Source organism: Chionomys nivalis, chromosome X (genome assembly GCF_950005125.1).
Source record: "Chionomys nivalis chromosome X, mChiNiv1.1, whole genome shotgun sequence".
Taxonomy (NCBI): Eukaryota; Metazoa; Chordata; class Mammalia; order Rodentia; family Cricetidae; genus Chionomys; species Chionomys nivalis.
In genome coordinates, this window is record NC_080112.1 from 62,188,329 (window position 1) to 62,206,887 (window position 18,559).

At 42.7% G+C, this 18,559-nt stretch overlaps 1 protein-coding gene across 3 annotated transcripts in view; it reads right to left on the reverse strand.

The window, feature by feature from the left end:
• Positions 1–2,303, reverse strand: part of Pola1 (DNA polymerase alpha 1, catalytic subunit) — a 329,844-nt gene extending 327,541 nt beyond the window's left edge. For 2 of the 3 annotated variants that reach the window (XR_009056492.1, XM_057760368.1), the window contains exon 1: positions 2,126–2,303. Coding sequence is in view for 1 of the 3 variants with exons in the window: in XM_057760368.1 (XP_057616351.1) it covers positions 2,126–2,168 (43 nt within the window). In the remaining 2 variants the exon portion in view is untranslated. The remainder of the gene's footprint in view (positions 1–2,125) is intronic. The other variant, XM_057760369.1, reaches the window with a different exon arrangement.
• Between the last annotated feature and the right edge of the window lie 16,256 nt (positions 2,304–18,559).

Genomic DNA, 18,559 nt, shown 5'->3' on the forward strand with positions numbered 1-18,559 from the left:
TACTTATAGATCTTTTAAGACCCTTTCACACTCATGAAAAGGGGAAAACACATCTGCCCCATAAAGCTTAATATTTCTTACATAAAAGTATAAGAATTAAATAAGAATGGCTATCTTATTTTGTACTTAGCAGTACAGGAGAAATTCAGTGTGCATATGTAAATGCCTAGGGGTGTGTGTGTGTGTGTGCATGCACGTATGTATGTATGTAGTTATAGGATAATCAAACACATATACACAAACACTCCACACATCACACCTAGTGAATGTTTTGGTCTAGCTTCAGAAAGCAAAAATAAAGCAAGCAGTTTCCTCAGGGGAGACTCAGTGTGGCACTACATATGAATGTTTACTTTCTCCAGTCCATGAAGGCAGAAGCCACACCCATTCTACCCACCATGCTAATGCCAGTGCCTGGCAGAATGCCTATGCCGAGTACCTACATAATAAATATTTGCTCGGGGCTGGAGAGATGGCTCAGTGGTTGAGAGCATTGCCTGCTCTTCCAAAGGTCATGAGTTCAATTCCCAGCAACCGCATGGTGGCTCACAACCATCTGTGGTGAGGGTTGGTGCCCTCTTCTGGCCTGCAGACACACACGCAAACAGAATATTGTATACATAATAAATAAATAAATATTAAATAAATAAATAAATATTTGCTCAACAAACCAATATACCACACTTTCTATCATTAAAGTCCCCAGTGGCTTTCTGTGTACAACAACAGCTAATTACACATCTTGGCACTTTCTGCTGTCCAGGTGCTCCACCTTCCAACACAAAAAGACTGTGTTCTCTTTTAAAAAAAAAAACAAGTCTCTAATGCTTCATGTAAGCAAATTGGTAAAAAAGAATAACAATGGGGAACAACACAAAGATTCAAATATTGTTTTCAAACCACCACTTGGAGAAGCTCAACCCTCCCCCAAAGCAGGCAGAGACAGTAACCTGCAGCAGTCTTTCACATAACAATCTTCTGGTCTGTTCTAAAGGAAAAATTCCAGTCACAAGTCCCCCAGCAAATACTTAATCAACACTATGACTTAAGAGGGGTCTCAAGATTGCACAGTATCCTCCAAAGCGTGATTTCTTGATGTTCACAGATGGAGTACAGTTTTTTAGGGTGAAGAATGGGCTTGAGACAAATCACTGATGGGGGGGGCTGTAGGCTGTTCACGCACCGACATCCCACATTCCATTTGTAATCCAGACTAGTCGACTCTCCAAAAATAATTGTGTCTTCACAAATGGGAAAGGCTAAGAAAATCTGAAACCTGTGATTTAAAAGTGATTAGGAAGCAAGAGCTCATTAATGGCGATGCACGGTGAGTGACAGGCCATGTGACGCGGGGCTAAGAAAGTACCTGATTTGAAGTTCGAACTGAAGTTCAGTTACACTTCAGTTGAACACCGCTGCGAATCAGAAATCAAGCAAGGCCGTCTGCATTTGCGAGTTCTACTTCGGGAAATAACTTCAAGAAATAAAAGATTGCTGCTCACAAACTGCCTGATAGCCAGGGCATCCAAAACGCTACAGCTGATCTTTTTTTTTTTTTTTTTTTCAAACTTCGCCCAAAATGACTAGACCTGAACACTATTTCTCTGCAGCACTTGAAGAATTTCCCCGTAGGACCTGAAAAGCCCTGACCGTGTAGCGACAAAATGCATCTGTGACAGCACTCGCAGTGCTGTCCTCAATATCACTGCTACCGAGCTCGCTGGGACTTCCTAGAAACAGAGGCACAGGCATGCTCCATCCCGGCTAGACACCTCGGTCGGAGAGGGCAAAAGCCGCCGCCACAGCTTGCCAGGAAGTTGAACCCGCACGTGCGTGCGACTCATCCAAGGACATGAAAAGAGCCACCAACTGCGGAGCCTGTCACACGAGAAGGGACCCTCCCCCGAAAAGCCCTCCAGCCGCTGACCCCGGGAGGAAGCCCCGTCCCACAGCCCTAGGGTCTCCGCCCAGAAAGATTAAGGTCACCCGCCAAACAGACCCGAGGGGCGGTCCGAAAGCGCGCCACCTTCCGAAGAATCCACAGCGGAGACCCTCCGCTCCCCTCAACCATGCCTCTACCCCCACACTCCCAGCCAGATGCCCTGAGCAAGGGCTCATCGCTCACCGCTTGCGCCCAGTTCGCCGTCGTCGCCGTGGACTGGCGCCATTCTCGGACACTCTCCCGGTTCCGCGCCAAGCAGCCCGAAACTGGCGCGGGGGCCGAGATAGGCGCCAGTAGCAAAGCCAATCAGCAGCTCGGAAGGCTGTGGACTTCCGCCCGGAAGGCCACTGACGTTCAGCGCCCGCCGAGCCGCGCCCCGCCCCCGGCCTTCCCGCGGGAGCGCTTTTGGCGCCCCGTGATGACCCCGAGGGAAAGCGGGAACCAGCGAGGCCTGAGAACTGAGGGAGAAAGCGGTCGGGCGCTGAAAAGAAACTGCGCAGGCGCATGCACGCTGTTTTTAAAAAAAAAAAAAAAAAAAAACCCTGCAGGATTCGTGGGAAAAGGGTTCTCTGGTCATCAGAGATGATTTTCTGGGAAAAGAAATGCGGGCGGGCTTAAATGGAAGGGGCACTGTCTCCCAGTAGCTGCTCAGTCTCTGTCCTCCCCGCTCACCCCTCCTCAAAAGAGACATCCTTGATGCACAATCAGATGGTGATACACAATCTGTTTCTTGCCTGGTCTCTCCGAGTGTGATTATCCACAATAAAACGTGTGTCACAACCTAAAAGTTTGTGCAATATCTTTCTTGAGCAAAAAACTAAAGTGGCAGCCTCCCAAGAGGAACAATCTGACCTCATGAGTCCTGACATAATGCACTTGAAAAAAGAACAAGATGACTTATGTGGTTTGTGTTTGGGTGTTTGCTTATTTCTTTTCTTCTTTGTTTGTTTGTTTGTTTGTTTTTCTGAGATGGTTTCTCTGTACCTTTGGGGCCTGTTCTGGAACTTGCTCTGTAGAACAGGCTGACCTCGAACTCACAGAGATCCACCTGCCTGTGCCTCCCGAGTGCTGAGATTAAAGGCATGTACCACCACCGCCCGGCTGCTTATTTCTTTTAAGAAACAGTGTTGATTAAAAAAAAAAAAACAACTCTAACCTGAAAGGAAAAAAACAGTTATCAGTAAACTTTACTCTTGGGATGCTGAGACAGAAAGATAGCTTTGACCCCAAAATAGACTATTAAGTTTTAGACCAGCATGGGCTACAAGAAAGAACCTGCCTCAAAAAGGAAAGAGAGGTGGATAGAGGAAAAACAAGACGGAAGGTTTAATGAATGGTCGAACATCAAAAAATAATAATAATTGTGAAAACAAAAAAGATGGGAAGTGCTTAATGATATTTCATGTTTAAAAGAGCAAAGGCTAAATTGATGTGTACATACTTAATTGCAACAATATATCAAATGCTTAGATATATGAAATCCATAAGCAAAACATGTATTTTGCCAAGATGATTGAATTATAAATACTTTGTTTCTAATGTTCTCTAATGTTGGGAGAATACAAAGCCCAGGTAGGCTTGGGCTTTGAGTCATACACTTCTATATAACCTTGGACTGGTTTCAGAGACCAAAGTTTTTTCTTTTATAAGATGTTTCTACTTATCTAAGGAATTATTGTGAAATTTAATTGAAATAAATGAAAATATGAGGGGTGATGGTGGCATATGCCTTTAGTTGAAATAATGTCTGTACAGAGCCTTTAAGATCCCATCATCTGGAGCAGTGAGAGAGCCCGTGGGTAAAGGTGCTTGCTGCCCATGCTGACTGAGTCTGCTCCTCTGGACCTACATGGTGGAAGGTAGCAGGAGAGAACTGACTTCCACAAGTTTTTCTCAGTCTTAACAGACACACACACACATACATGAGCACAAAATATGTAAATGAAATACTTTTTTTCTACAATAAAAATAAATACTTTTTTTTCTAAATTAAAGATCCCACCATCTGAGCTGGGTGCAAAGGCACATGCCTATAATCTTAGCACTCAAGGTACTGAGGCAGGAGGATAGCAGGCCATTCTAAGCTACATAGTAAGATCTTGTCTCAAAAAAAAAACACCTAAAAGACAACTAATAATTTTATGTGGGTGTTATTATCAATATAAACATGTAACCAAAAGGATAAAACAGTGAAAATGATGACAGCAAGTGTTTCAGCTAGCAGAAACTTCGATCAATAAATACATCTGATTATGATATACTTTTTTGATTATGTTGATGCTTTACACACGCTGACCCACACTGGCCTTCCTAATTAACCACATGAGGAGGACAAGAAAGCAAGACATCTATGTTCTTTCTTCATATTAGCAATGGAACATGAATTTTCAGCTAGGTGCATTGACAAAATGAAGATTGTATTTCTTTATCAAAAAAAAAAAGGCTTAGCTTTTAACAAATTTCTATACCACAAAATGTGGTTTCACTACAGAGTGCTGGGAAAGACGGGTACTTAAAGATATTTGAAATTAAAGAACATTTGAAATTAAAATTCTTTTTTTTTCTTTTTCTTCCCCTTCTTTATTGGTCTCTTCCTGCAGCACAGATTTGATGGGTCATGGAATGACTGGAAAGGAAAGTCACAAGCTGAAAATGTAGAACAGAATTTTAAGAATATGGGTTCCTAGATAGGGGCCACCGTAACATCCTTAAGCTAACTCCAGACTTCTACATGAGAGAGAAGTAACTATCAAACCTATTAATAAATATCAAAACTATTTTTGAGCTTCCTTTTATATTTAGCAGAACCTATTTCTATAAAATATACTTCTTTTTTACTTTCATCTTTTTTTACTTATTGAAACTTAATAAAAATTAGTACTAGATGAGAGATACAGCCTCTTTGTGTAAAACAAAGCTAACACCCTTTTTCCATTGTACAATGTCTCTGGTGAATGTCTGTCAATTTCATCTAAATGGCAATAACAGTTAAGAGCAGACAAATAACTTCCATAGCATCCACTCATTCACCAAATGTTCAAGTGCCTACTGTCCTTCTGGTATTGCTCAAGGCTCTTGAGATATGTTGGCAAGGATAACTTTTCTGGAAATTATTTTCTCCTTCTCCAGCAACCTTCTTTTATAAACTAGATTTTTTTTCTTTGAGAGAGAAGAAAGAAATAGGAGCAGGGAGATACCAGGGGAGAAAAGAAATGAAGTTGGAGGGCAACAACTACACTAGTGTTGTTTTGTCTTTGGCACAGTGACTATGCCTTAATCTACTGCCACTCAACAGTTGGCAACGCATTTCTCTAGCAGTAGCTGGGCCGCAGCCTGGCAGGAATTTTTGTTCTCACAGCCACTGGTTCAGCCGCTGCTGCTAAAGGAAGCTTTAACTAGATCTCTATTGTAGTGATATTTTTATTTTAATAAATAAAGTTTGCCTGGAGATCAGAGAGCAAAGCTAAGCCACTAGAGCCCAGGGATTGGTGGCACACACCTTTAATCCCAGGACTCAGGAGACAGAGCCACTTGGAATCTCTGTGAGTTCAAGGCTACCCTAGGCTACACCAGAGCGACCCAGAAACAGATCCAAGTAATGGTGGCTCACACCTTTAATCCTAGTGTTTGGGAGTCAAACACCTTTAATCCCAGCAGTAGGGAGGTGGAGACAGGAGCAATATGGCTAGTCAGAGAGAGGAATATAAAGGGGAAGAGACGGGAACTCACTGGAGTGTGAAGTCTGAGGCAGCCTGAGAATCACCCCTTCTATCTGAGCATTGGTAGAGGTAAAAGGTCTCTCTAGTGGCTGCTTCTCTGATCTTCAGATTTAACCCCTATATGTCTCTGATTTTTTTTTATTTGTGCTACACTTTATCATTCTATTTATAAATAAAATTCGAGATTCAATGGCTGGGGTGAAAACCTGCTAGCTCAGACAGGTTGAGTAGCAACTAGCTAACCCTCTCTTCTTGTTGGCATCTCCCCAAAATAAGTATTCTTCCCCTCCACCAAACAAACAAAACCCATGCCACTCCAAATCACTTCCCACTCCTGGTGCACCTCTCTATCTCTTTGAGACGCTCTCTTATGCTCTATGATTGCTTTTTGTTAACTAGATGCTACTCAGCCTCCTGACTCAGGTTAGTTTTATTAAATAAATGTCAGTGCAAACTCGGGGTTCACAGTGTCATCGAATATCCCCCAATACACTAGCCAGTGAGATTATATTCTCACACGCTTCCTAGGTATGCTCTCATGGAAAATCACCAAATGAGCACTTTGGTTTCAATATTTACATGAGTTTGTTCACATGAATCTAGACCCTGTGCTTACTTTTCTTTAGGTATATTGGCAAAATTGGTTTTAAGGTCATATGAAGATTCTAAGCTCAACTAGGCAAAATTATATATTCGTGGCTGTGAAAAGAGGATCATCTGCTAGGGGGAATAATAAGCGAACAGTAACAGAACTTGCATAATATGCTCTTAATGGCCCACAAAGAGTCTGGGTGACAGGAGAGACACACAACTGTGCCCTAGGGCAAACCATTTCCCCTTCTGCATAAAATGTTAAGAGTCCTCTTTTGTCTTACCTACCTAAAAAGATGCATGGCACTGGTGACTATCGAAGGGCCTCTCCTCCTACTTGTGGACATTTGCCACCCTGTGCCCATGAGTTGCTGTAGTGGCTGATCCTAATAGAGTTTGGTTAAGTGCTTGACCTAAGAGCAAATACTCTGAAACTGAGACCAACTGAGTTAACACCCAATAAAGATAGTTTAGCTCAAAGTGAAATACATGTCACATCTAAAACAAGAATGGATGAGAGCATCAAAAACCAGGGACCCGACCGATTAAAATTAACGAATCTAGCACGGGAAAGAGACAAACAGGTGCACACAAGTGTTTCCAGAGCTTTAACACAAATAATCCCTTAATTAATTCACAATGGATTTGTGTTATTATTCTGGCTGCCCAGTACTTAAATTCCTTCTGGTGTATGTCAGTTGCTTCCCATATTCTGGATTTTGGAAAACACCAACTACCAGCCTACAAACTGAAAATGTTTCTGTCGTAGCAATGCTGTTAGCTACAGTATGAACATGTCTCATCGGCCATTTCCAGAAGGAATTTTGATTTTAGAGCTAGTGGCACGCATGCACGCACACACGCACGCACGTGCACGCGTGCACAAGTTGAACAGTATAAAGAACCACTGCAAATGCCAGTATCCAGGGCAAATTCAAGCCACGATGCCCTTTACCAGAAAGCTCAAAAGTGTGAGCTTACTAGAGACTTCCTTTTAATGGTTTCCTTTTGTCCCTGCCCACTTCAGCTGGGTTCTCCTAGACAGTCTGTGAGCTACATGATATTCTCTTTTCTTCGCTCATGATTTCCCTTGTTTTCATTGTCATCACCATAGCCGCCTGCCTGCCTGCCCTCCCTCCTTCCTTCTTTCCACTGAAAATCGGTTTCTGCTGCTATTTCGAATATCCCTACTGACACTCCATTGTGATGTTTTTGCTTTACATTTACTTCACATGAACTAAGAAATATCCTGGTTAATATCTCAGACACTTATGTACAAAGAATAATACTGGACAGAGGATAAAAGCATTCTTCAATTGAAAAGTGACAATTCATACAATCAACTAATAGGTTATTGTTCTAGTTAACAAATATCTTTTATGAGTTTAAGAAAAGTAGGACTGTCCCCAAGGGAATATCCTTGAGTGTTCAAAAAGAATCTAACCAATATTTACAACACTAAGGACAAAAATCTGGACTGTGAAGACCCAGAAGGGTAACCCTAAAAATCCTTCCCCACAGAAGGCCAGCACTTGGCACTCCCAGGCCATAGTCCAGAGGTACACTCTCACTAACCAGGGAGTCTCTCTATGAGGCTTGACCTTCATAAATACCTCTGTCTTGTCTCTCACTGTATTCGGTCATTAAAGAGTAAATTCAACATCTTTTCTCATTCATTCCTTGAAGGCAAAATAATTTGGTAAGATCTGGCTTTCCAGTTCTACTAAATTGAGAGGAGGGGGAAGAGATACTAAAATTAGACATTGATTGCTCCATTTCATAACTGTTCCATGTCATATTGTTAGTAACAATTAAGCAGCTATTAGCTAAGTCTAGAAAAATGAACAGTAACTTAAATGTGTATATCATATCATGTAGATATGTTATTATGTTTTACAGACTATAAGAGTTAATCTTGAAGACTAGAATATAATAAAGCTATCTCCTCGGATGACTTGAATCCTAATCCCTAGAGCCCTAGGAACTTCTGGACAGAAAATTCCATTTTATGGGGATGATTATAAAACTTCATTAATCATATATTTGCTTTGTGAGAGGAATTTTCTTTCTTTTTTTTAGTTTTGGTTTTTGTTTTGTTTGTTTTATAGCCCAGACTGGCGTTGAACTCCTGATAACTTGCCTCTACCTCCCAAGTGGCAAGGATTACCTACAAGTACATCATATACATCTTAATTAAACAGCATTAATGTAACCAGAAATATAGAATGAAAATTAACTGTCTTTGAGAAACACTTTTGTACAGTCAATTTTAGCCACTTAGGCAATGCATAATGTCCTTGTCCCTGCTCTCTTACAGAACATTGTTAACTATAAGTCCTTAAAATGAACTATTGGCCAGTCAAAAAATCTTCGGTGATAACAGGGCCTTGGATCATTGTGTGAATATGCAATGTCACTCTGAATAAAACCTCCCCCACGTAGCACTACTACTGTTTTAAGACCTTCTAAAATATCAGGGAAAACTACCAATCTGGAATGGAAAACTTGAACTCATCTAGCAAGTATTGAAGTTACTGAATAGGACAATAACATGACTGAACAGATAAGGAAACATGCTGCTAAGCTTGGCAACCTGAATTTCATCCCCAGGACACACATAGCAGAAGGACCCCCAGAGAACTGACTCCCACAAGTTGTCTTTTGATCACCATACACGTACTGTGGAACATTCACACACACCACATCACACACACTAAGTAAATATGTAAATGCAATTTTAAAAATCTAATACGAAATTTAAACAAGGTTAACAAGGATGGTCAATATGAATTTCAGAAAAGAAAGGCAGCATGAGGATTTCATAAATTACATCTGGCCAGTATTCTATAAAACAGTGGTTCTCAGCCTGGCTGCAGATTTGAATCTTCTGAGTGGTTCTTCCAAATGCCAGACCTTTAGAGGACGAGATTCCAATATGCAGCCAAAGCTGGGAACAAGGATCCTTACTGGAGTATTGCTAAACGTCAGTGGGATGGGTAACCTGTAAGGAAACATTCTACCAAACAATATGTAGCAGAAGTGCTTGGGTCCAGATCCTACCATAAGGAAGAAGGGCTCCTCCTTTACCTGTATCTCATGTTATTCAGTCCTATGACTTCCTGTAAACTGAAAGATAACTAAGTTTATGGAAAGATTTTATACAAGGTCAGCAGTAACTTTACTAGAAATATTACAAAAGATCTTACTCTTGTCGTTAAGCATCTTTCATCAAAAGAATTGAATCTGCTAGAATCTCTGTAGTCTAAGATTTGGAAATAGAAAATTACTTTCAGTGCAGTTATATCATTGGTTCCTTCCTTGTGTTACCCTTGTGCTTTCAGCACTAAAGACAATTTATATTCCACTTTCCTTAGTCCTTAAATACTTACTGACTAATTCCCACTAGGACAACAAACTGACCCAAACTGTCATGGGACAGTCAAGAGTTTGTTTTATAACCATTTGCTTTAAACGATCATCCTGGAAACAGAAAACAAAAGGTACTGAAAGCAAGGGGGAGGATGTATGTCAAACATTACTTTGAAGGCAAATCTGCTGAAAAGTTTATATATATATATATTATATATATATACACATACATAAATGCATGCATACATACATACATGTAGTTTATGTTATATAAATATACAATATAATATATGCTAGATATGTTTATGTGACACATAGAAATTTATAGAATTCCCTTCAGAACATATATAAGTCATCCTTAGATCCAAAGGAAACATTACCTCTTGATTGACATTTAATCTCATTCTCCTCTGTTGCCATAAATCATGTCTAGCTGCACTTACTGATGCCTATACTCAGGATATCTGTACCTTCTTGACTCAGTGGACACATTCCTAATACAGCCTCTTAATCCTTACTTGAATTTTTCAGGCTGTACATTTTCTTAAATCTTTAATTAAACTTCTTAATCCTAGATGATTGTAAATTCACATGCAGTCATAAAAAGCAATGCAGAAAGAGCCCACATACTCTTTACCCAGTACAGAAATAATCAGCCAAGCTCTATGCGGCCACAGATGTGTGGACAATTTACCCAGTACCTCCCAATGGTAGCATCTTGATTTAACCATGGACAAATTCTAACCTGTGTATGCACTATTTTTATAATGATGTGTGCCAGCATTTATACAGACATGTTTTATTTCTCTTGGATAAATGCTTACAGCATGGGACTTCTGGTAAATACATGGTAAACAAACTGCAAATTTTAAGGTGGCTGAGTCACTTTGCATTCTCCCAGCAATGTGAGATCCAGGCATTGTGCATCCTCAGCAGTACTGTCGGACCCTATTTTAAATTCCTTCCTAGTGGTGCATATTAATACGCTCTTGTGAATCTTAGCAGGACGGACTTCTCGGGTGACTACTGATAGGGAGAGTTTTTACATGTGTTGTTAGCCACTCATAGCCTTTTCTCCCTCACTGCATATATTGTTTCATTTTCTACTTCAATGGAGCAGTTCATATGTCTCTTTTTTATTTCTTCTTTTGGTATAAGATTTAATGTATTTTTAACTTATTAGTGAGTGCCCTGAGATTTACAAGTATACATATTAAAATAACATAAGTCCACTTCCAAACTATACTGAAATGCAGGTAATTTTTCTTCTTAATTTCCTCTTTTTTTTTTGATTTTCGAGACAGGGTTTCTCCGTAGCTTTTTTGGTTCCTGTCCTGGAACTAGCTTTTGTAGACCAGGCTGGCCTTGAACTCCCAGAGATCCGCCTGCCTCTGCCTCCCGAGTGCTGGGATTAAAGGCGTGCGCCACCACTGCCCGGCCTTCCTTTTTTTTTTGATATACCCATTGGGACTGGGCTCCACAACTCTGCATTTTAATTGGCTATGGTTTTCTACCGTAGTCTCTATCTGTTGCAAAGAGATGTGCGCTTGATAAGGGGTAAAGCTTTTTATTACCACTCCTAGCCCTGAGGAGCTTCTGAGGGAAAGAGTCTGTTTTCTTTAAAAGTATGACCACTGGTAGCTGAACAATACTCTAGAGGATGACTCCTACACCCAGGAATATATGGGTGACCAAACTGGACTTAGTAGGTTATCAAAAACAAAAAGAGGGCACAAAGTTGAGGAAGCAAGGAGATAGTGGTGGATATGGAAGAAGGGGAGAAGTTTGGAACGAGTATGATTAAAATACAGTGTATGAAATTCTCAAAAAATTAATAAAACTTTTTGTCAAAATTTTATTTCATTTATTTAGGAAAGTTAAGAGATGGGGTGGAGATGGGAAACATTAAGGACAGTAGTTGGGTGAATATCATCAAAATATATTGTATGAAATTTGTTAAGAATTAATAAAATATTTTTAATCTTATTTATGTATTTAATGTGTTTATATGTGCATGTGCACATGTGTGTGTGTTTTGTGTGTGTGTGACATGCATATGGTAGTCAGGGAACAACTTAGTAAAGAGTTTTCTCCTTTCACCGTATAGATCCCGGGGAATGAATAAATGCAGGTTAGACTTCTCAGAAGGCACCTTTTACCAGATGAGTCAAATGCAAGGTACTTTTATTGGTACCGAAGAGTCGAGAGACTCTCCCGCCCCAGGTTCCTCTCCTGGTGTCGGGATCCGGAACTGGGGATTTTCTCCAAAACAACCACGTGTTCCATATGCCTGAACACGATTTCTCCGAACAACACTGGCTTTAATTGGTGAGTTTCCCCATTCTGGCCAGCTTAATGGTTTCTCCAAACCTGAGGAATTGACCATTGAGCTCCAGCAACCCTCTGGTGTTCCTAGAAATGGGGGGACTGCCCCCAACCACAGTCTTCAAGGCTACGGTTTCTCTCTTTGCTGGCATTCATCTGTGGATTGCTTCCCTCAGTTGAGATTGTGTTTGGAATGGCCCAGGATGGATTCACCCGTGACTTAGGGCCCAGGGTCCCTAAGATCCTCCTTTCTCTTTTTTTTTCATTTCTTTTCTTTTCTTGCCGTTGAGGCCGATCGGAGCAGCCTCTGGGCTTGCAGGGTTCCAAGTCGCCCCGACCAGATTTAGACAGGCCTAACCGTCCCACCCGTGGCAAGGGGATGCCCTCTCACAGGTCTTGTGACACGCTGATTGACACCCCACCCATAGTCAAGAGATCTCACTGTGGGCCTTGTGGTGTCTCCGTTTCGTGAGTTTTCACGGTCTCAACTATGGGAAGCAAGCCATCCAAACCCATCAATCCAGCCTCCGCCCTGGGATGCCTTTTAGAGGCCCTGAAACCCCAGGTCTTAATGCCCTACCTACGGATTCCCACACTGTCCACCTTTGTTCAAAAAAAAAAATGGCCTCCCACCTCCTTCCAGGTCTAGTAAGGTGAGCATCCAAACTGCCTAGGCTCCCACAAAGTCAGTACGTGCAGTAGGATCAAAAACCCATTGTTATTGTTCTTCAGTTCTCAGTGGTCCTCATTGTCTGCTATGTTCAGCGAGTCCGGTTTTATCCCATGCTTTTTCAGAACCAGGCCAGCTGGCCTTGGTGAGTTCCCGATAGAACATCCCCATTGTCTCAGTATGCGGGTGCACCCCTCGTGGTCCTGAGTTCCTTGCTCGTGCTCTCTCTCCTTCTGCTCCTGATTTGGACCTTGGGATTTCAGTCCATTGCTCCAATGTGGGTCTCTGTCTCTGTCTCCTTTCATCACCTGATGAAGGTTAATATTCAGGAGGATGCCTATATGTTTTTCTTTGGTTTCACCTTCTTATTTAGCTTCTCTAGGATCACGAATTATAGGCTCAATGTCCTTTATTTATGGCTAGAAACCAATTATGAGTGAGTACATCCCGTGTTCCTCTTTTTGGGTTTGGCTTACCTCACTCAGTAATGTGTTTTCTATTTCCGTCCATTTGCATGCAAAATTCAAGAAGTCATTGTTTTTTACTGCTGAGTAGTACTCTAATATGTATATATTCCATACTTTCTTCATCCATTCTTCCATTGAAGGACATCTAGGTTGTTTCCAGGTTCTGGCTATTACAAATAATGCTGCTATGAACATAGTTGGACTTCCCACAGGGCAGGGAACCCTGGCTGCTCTTTGGGCTGATGAGGGAGGGGGACTTGATTGGGGGAGGGGGATGGAAATGGGAGGCGGTGGCAGGGAGGAGGCAGAAATCTTTAATAAATAAATAAATAAATAAGACAAAAAATGGCCTCATTACAATTTAGATAGAAATCTAAAATGGCTGCCTAACAGCACCTTTGATCCCGATATTTTATGGGAGTTTTCTAACTACTGTCAGCCCACAGACAAATGGAAGGAGTTTCCTTACATCCAAGCCTTTCACTGTCTAGGCTCTAAGCCTAAGCCCTCTGTCCTTGCAAGTTGTTTGCCTGCTCACATGTTCCTGGCTATGCCATCTGTATCAGAAGATGGATACTTCTGCTCTGGACCCAGCTAATGAACCCCTGACTTTTCAACGTCAGTGGGCAGCTACCCCCATCCCCTCAGTGTCTACTCCTGTCGCTTCAGCCCCTGCCATTGCTCCTTCAACCCCAGTTCCTACTCCTGTTCCTTCAGCCCCAGCTTCTACCCCTGTCTCTTTAGCTCCTGCAGCCCCAACTTCTACCCTTGTCCCTTTAGCTCCTTCTCCTGTTTCTACATAGGTTCCTTTACCCACTGCTCGCAACCACGCTAAGGAATCTACATCTTCCCAACCTCAACAGGCTTCTGCTCCTTTACCTCCCACTGCCTTGCCACCTCCCTCCACTTGCTCTTCAGCTTTCTCCCCCACCCCCCACCTGCTCCAACAGCCCCGCTGAATTATTCTTCCTTTCTGGTGACTAGCCGCAGCAACCACCCTGCTCTGGCACCCACCTTTGCCCCTCCTCTCACATGCTCACGTACTACTATGGAACCTAACCCCGACCAAGCCAAGTCTGCTGCAGTTCTCCCATTGTGAGAGGTGGCTGGCGTAGATGGATTGATTAGGGTACATGTTCCTTTCTCACTCTCAGAACTCTCCCATATAGAATGAAAACTGGGGTCCTATATGTCTAATTCTACCACTTTCATAATCAATTCCAATATCTTACCCAGTCTTATAATCTCACCTTTCATGACATCTATACGATCCTATCTAATAACCTACTTCCTGAGAGCGCAGGTGAGTTTGGGAGAAGGCCAGACTACATGCAGCTGAGATTCACCAAACTCTTGCCTCCCACCCTCCTGGAGCAGAGGCAGTCCCAGAGCAAGAGCCGCACTGGGATTATAATACTCCGGGTGGGATTTTAGCTAGGGACCAATTTTCGATTTGCCTCCTGGCAGGTCTCCATAAACCTGCCCTAAAGCTAGTAAACTATACTAAGCTCTCAGAGATCATTCAAGATACAAAGAAAAATCCTTCCGCATTTTTGGAATGCCTCACAAAAGCTCTGTTACAGCATACTAACTTAGATCCAGAAACCACAGAAGGCAGAGAGTTACTCATGATTTTTTTTAATCAGTGATACTCTGACATTAGGGCTAAACTTAAACATCTGGAGAAAGGCCCCTTGACCCCGCAGGCAAAAGTCTTAGAGTTGGCTTTTAAGGTGTACCATGCAAGAAATGAGAAAGCCCTCAATCACTGTCACGTGGTAGCCATGGCCTCCCAACCAGCCGAGGTGACAGACCACCCGATCCATGTTGTCCGTGCTGTTCCTGTTATGGTTTTGGCCCCTGGTCCCTTTAAGAGACAAGCCATGCCCACTCCCTCCCCCATTCGCTGAGGCAGGCTGATCTTCAGCTTCCGGCCTGAGCTCGCTCTCTTTCCTATCTTCCTCTAGGAGAGGCAGCTTCACTTCTGCCTCTCTCCCCACTTCTCTGCTTCCCCCCTTCTCTGTCTCTTTCTCCTCTTCTCTTTCTCTTTCTGCCCCCTTCCCCCTGTATAACCCCCTGAAAAAATATTCAACCTCACTCTGCAAGTCATGTCTATCCATGTTTCTGTCTTCTGCCCGCCTGCCATGTGTCTCCGTGCCTGGGACCAGCCATTGCTCAGGGACCAGCAGCCATCTCTGTCTGGGGCCCGCTGCCTGCCACCACATGGCCTGCCACCACCGCTTGGGCCACTGCTCTGGAACCAGCAGCCGTCTCTGCCTGGGACTGGCTGCTTCCAGGGCCCGCTGTCTGCCACCACATGGCCCACTGCCACCATTTGGGACCTACAGCATTTCTGCTGCCTACTGCCACCGGGGATCTTGCAGCATTTTTTAAAAAAAAATTATAAAAGCTCCCTTGCCCCCCCCCCAGGGCTCAAGAACCACCAAGCCCATGTTTCAAATGTGGTAGAATTGGTCACTGGGCCCAAGCATGCCCTAATCCTCATCTTGGTCCCATGAGACCTTGGGCAGTAGATTGTCCTCGTGCATGTAGTGGCATGGAGACATCAAACCCAGAAAATTCCCAAGTTGACTTTCTAGGTCTGACTATGGACGAGTGAGACTGCTCGGGCTCCTTTGACCCAACCACAATCGTCATCTGTAACAGGTAGCCTCGGGTAGACATCATGGTATCAGGACAGACCATCTCCTTTCTCTTGCACACCGGAGCCACATACTCGGTACTGAGGGAATTCTGGGGGTTACCTCTCCTTCTAGTGTCCCTATTGTCGGGGTAGGGGGACAGCCTTATCTACCTCAGCAGACCCCACCACTTAACTGTGTTTTTAGGCATATTTATCTCACTCATTCATTTTTAGTCATGCCAACCTGTCCAGTACCTCTTATGGGAAGGGATTTTTTTAGCTTCCATTTCCTTTGCTCCTCCCATTTACCTTACCTGAGACTCACCAGTAGCTCCACTCCTCCTCCTCCTAGCCTCCAAACTTCCCAGTTCCAATGTATCTTTTCCTCTACCAGCCTCCCAGGTGGACTTCCAAGTTTTGGACACCCAAAACCCCTCAGTTGCTAAACACCATTCCCCTACTGTTATCCAATTACAAGATCCTACTAAGTACATTATCCAAGCTCAGTACCACCTCTCTCTCCAGAGCCTTAAGGGACTTAAGCCTATCATCTCTGACCTTTTAAGAAAAAAGCTACTTCGCCCCACCTCTTCTCCCTTTAACACCCCTATACTTGCTGTTAAAAAACCTAATGGAACCTATCGCCTGGCTCAAGACCTCTGGCTCATTAACTCCGCAGTGGTCCCTCTTCATCCTGTAGTGCCTAACCCTTACACACTTCTTTCCACTATTCCTCTAAGAACCTCCCACTTCTCAGTTCTAGACCTCAAGGATGCTTTTTTCTCTATTCCCCTTAGCTCTCAATCTCAAAACATCTTTGCCTTTACCTGGACTGATCCTGACACTCACCTCTCCACACAGCTCACCTGGACTGTCCTTCCCCAGGGATTCCAGGACATCCCATACCCGTTTGGTCATGCATTACCTTCTGACCTGCTCTCACTGCCTAAGTCTAAACTCATACAGTATGTGGATGACATTTTACTTTGCAGTCCATCATTGGAGATCAGCAAAACTGATACCCCCACTCTTTTAAATTTCCTGTCCAAAGGGGCTATAGAACCTCACCTTCTAAGGTCCAACTGTCTACCCCTCAGGTCGTTTATTTGGGATGAACTATAACCCCAACACAAAAGGCTATTACCCTAGACAGAAAGGAACTATTTCAGTCCCTTGCAGTTCCTTCCACAAAAGAAGAGGATTTTATCGTTCCTAGGAATAGCTGGTTTCCTGTGTTCCTGGATCGCCTCTTTTTCTCTCCTCGCCCTCCCCTTATATGAGGCAGCTCTCGGCTCTCTGTATGAGCCCCTTCTCCATCCCATTACTAAACTTTTCCAGAGACTCCAGCAAGCCCTTATCCAGGCCCCAGCTCTTCATCTCCCAGATTTAACTAGTCTCTTATCACTCTATGTAACAGAGAAGGAGGGATGTGCCCTTGGAGTCCTAGGACATCAGCTGGGACCTTCCTTTGTACCTGTAGCATACCTGTCTGTAGTGGGGAGCTGCGGGCTGTGTTCCTGCCGCCCCAGCTCCTGGTCGCCTAGCTAGCTTATGCCCCAAAATAACAACACACAAACTGTATTCTTTTAAACACTGCTTGGCCCACTAGCTCTAGCCTCTTACGGGCTAATTCTCATATTTTGCCTAACCCATTTTTAGTAATCTGTGTAGCACCAGTCTTACCAGGAAAGATTCAGCATGTCTGACCTGGCGGCTTGCTTCATCGCATCTGCCCGGGAGAGGGGAGCATGGCATCTGCCCCAGAGAGGAGAGGAAATGGCATCTGAGCTCACTTCCTCTTCCTCCCAGCATTCTGTTCTGTTTACTCCACCCACCTATGTTCTAACCTATGAGGGCCAAGCAGTTTCTTTATATTTAACCAATGACCTTCCTCCATCATTTCCCCTTTTTCTGTTTAAACAAAAAAGGAAGGTTTAACTTTAACATAGCAAAATTACATATAACAAAACAGTTATCAAGTAAAAATTACAGTTACAATATTTACATCTATTTTATCTTTATCATAACTAAGGAAAACTATATCTATCTATTCTTCAACTCCACCAAAAACTCCAGAAGGATATAATACGACCTAAGTAAATAAGAAATAAGCAACTTACAAAACTTTAGAAATCACAGAGACGTCTCGCTGCCTGGACAGTCACCCAAAGTTCCTCTGTACCATTGGGGCATCCATTTTTGGCTTACAGGTCCATAGTATCCAGAGACATTTCCATGAAGCAGGAAATTTCAAAGTCAGTTCAGTCACTATCTGCTGTGTCCTGCAGAATGTCTCGCAGACTCCTTCATGAATCAGGAACCCCAAAAGATCATCTCACCTTTAGGCAAGTTCAGTAGTCCTCTCTCTCTCTGTGGGTTCTCTGTGTCCAGTTTATACAATAGTCCAGGCAAGAGAGTTTCTTGCCCAAATGGCTATCAAACTCCATAAGGATCCTCTTCGATGCCTATCTTCTTCTTGAAATAGATTGGTGCTGCCAGGAGCAGAGTGTCTCATTGTCATGAAAAGTCCTAAGTTATGAAAACATTTAAAATACCATATTCTATAATCTTTGAAAGATATGAAGAATGCCTATCTAAAATATATCTATGCACATCTAGAAAATCTTAACATGACTACAAACTTGACTATTACGATTATCTATTAACAACCTATATACATTACATTTTTAAATGAACTACACAATCACAATACCTTAATCAAGATCAGAAATACACACACATATATATATATATGTATATATATATATGTATATATATACATATAACAAAATTGACCTTAAATTTATATCAACAAAGCAAAACTTATACCAG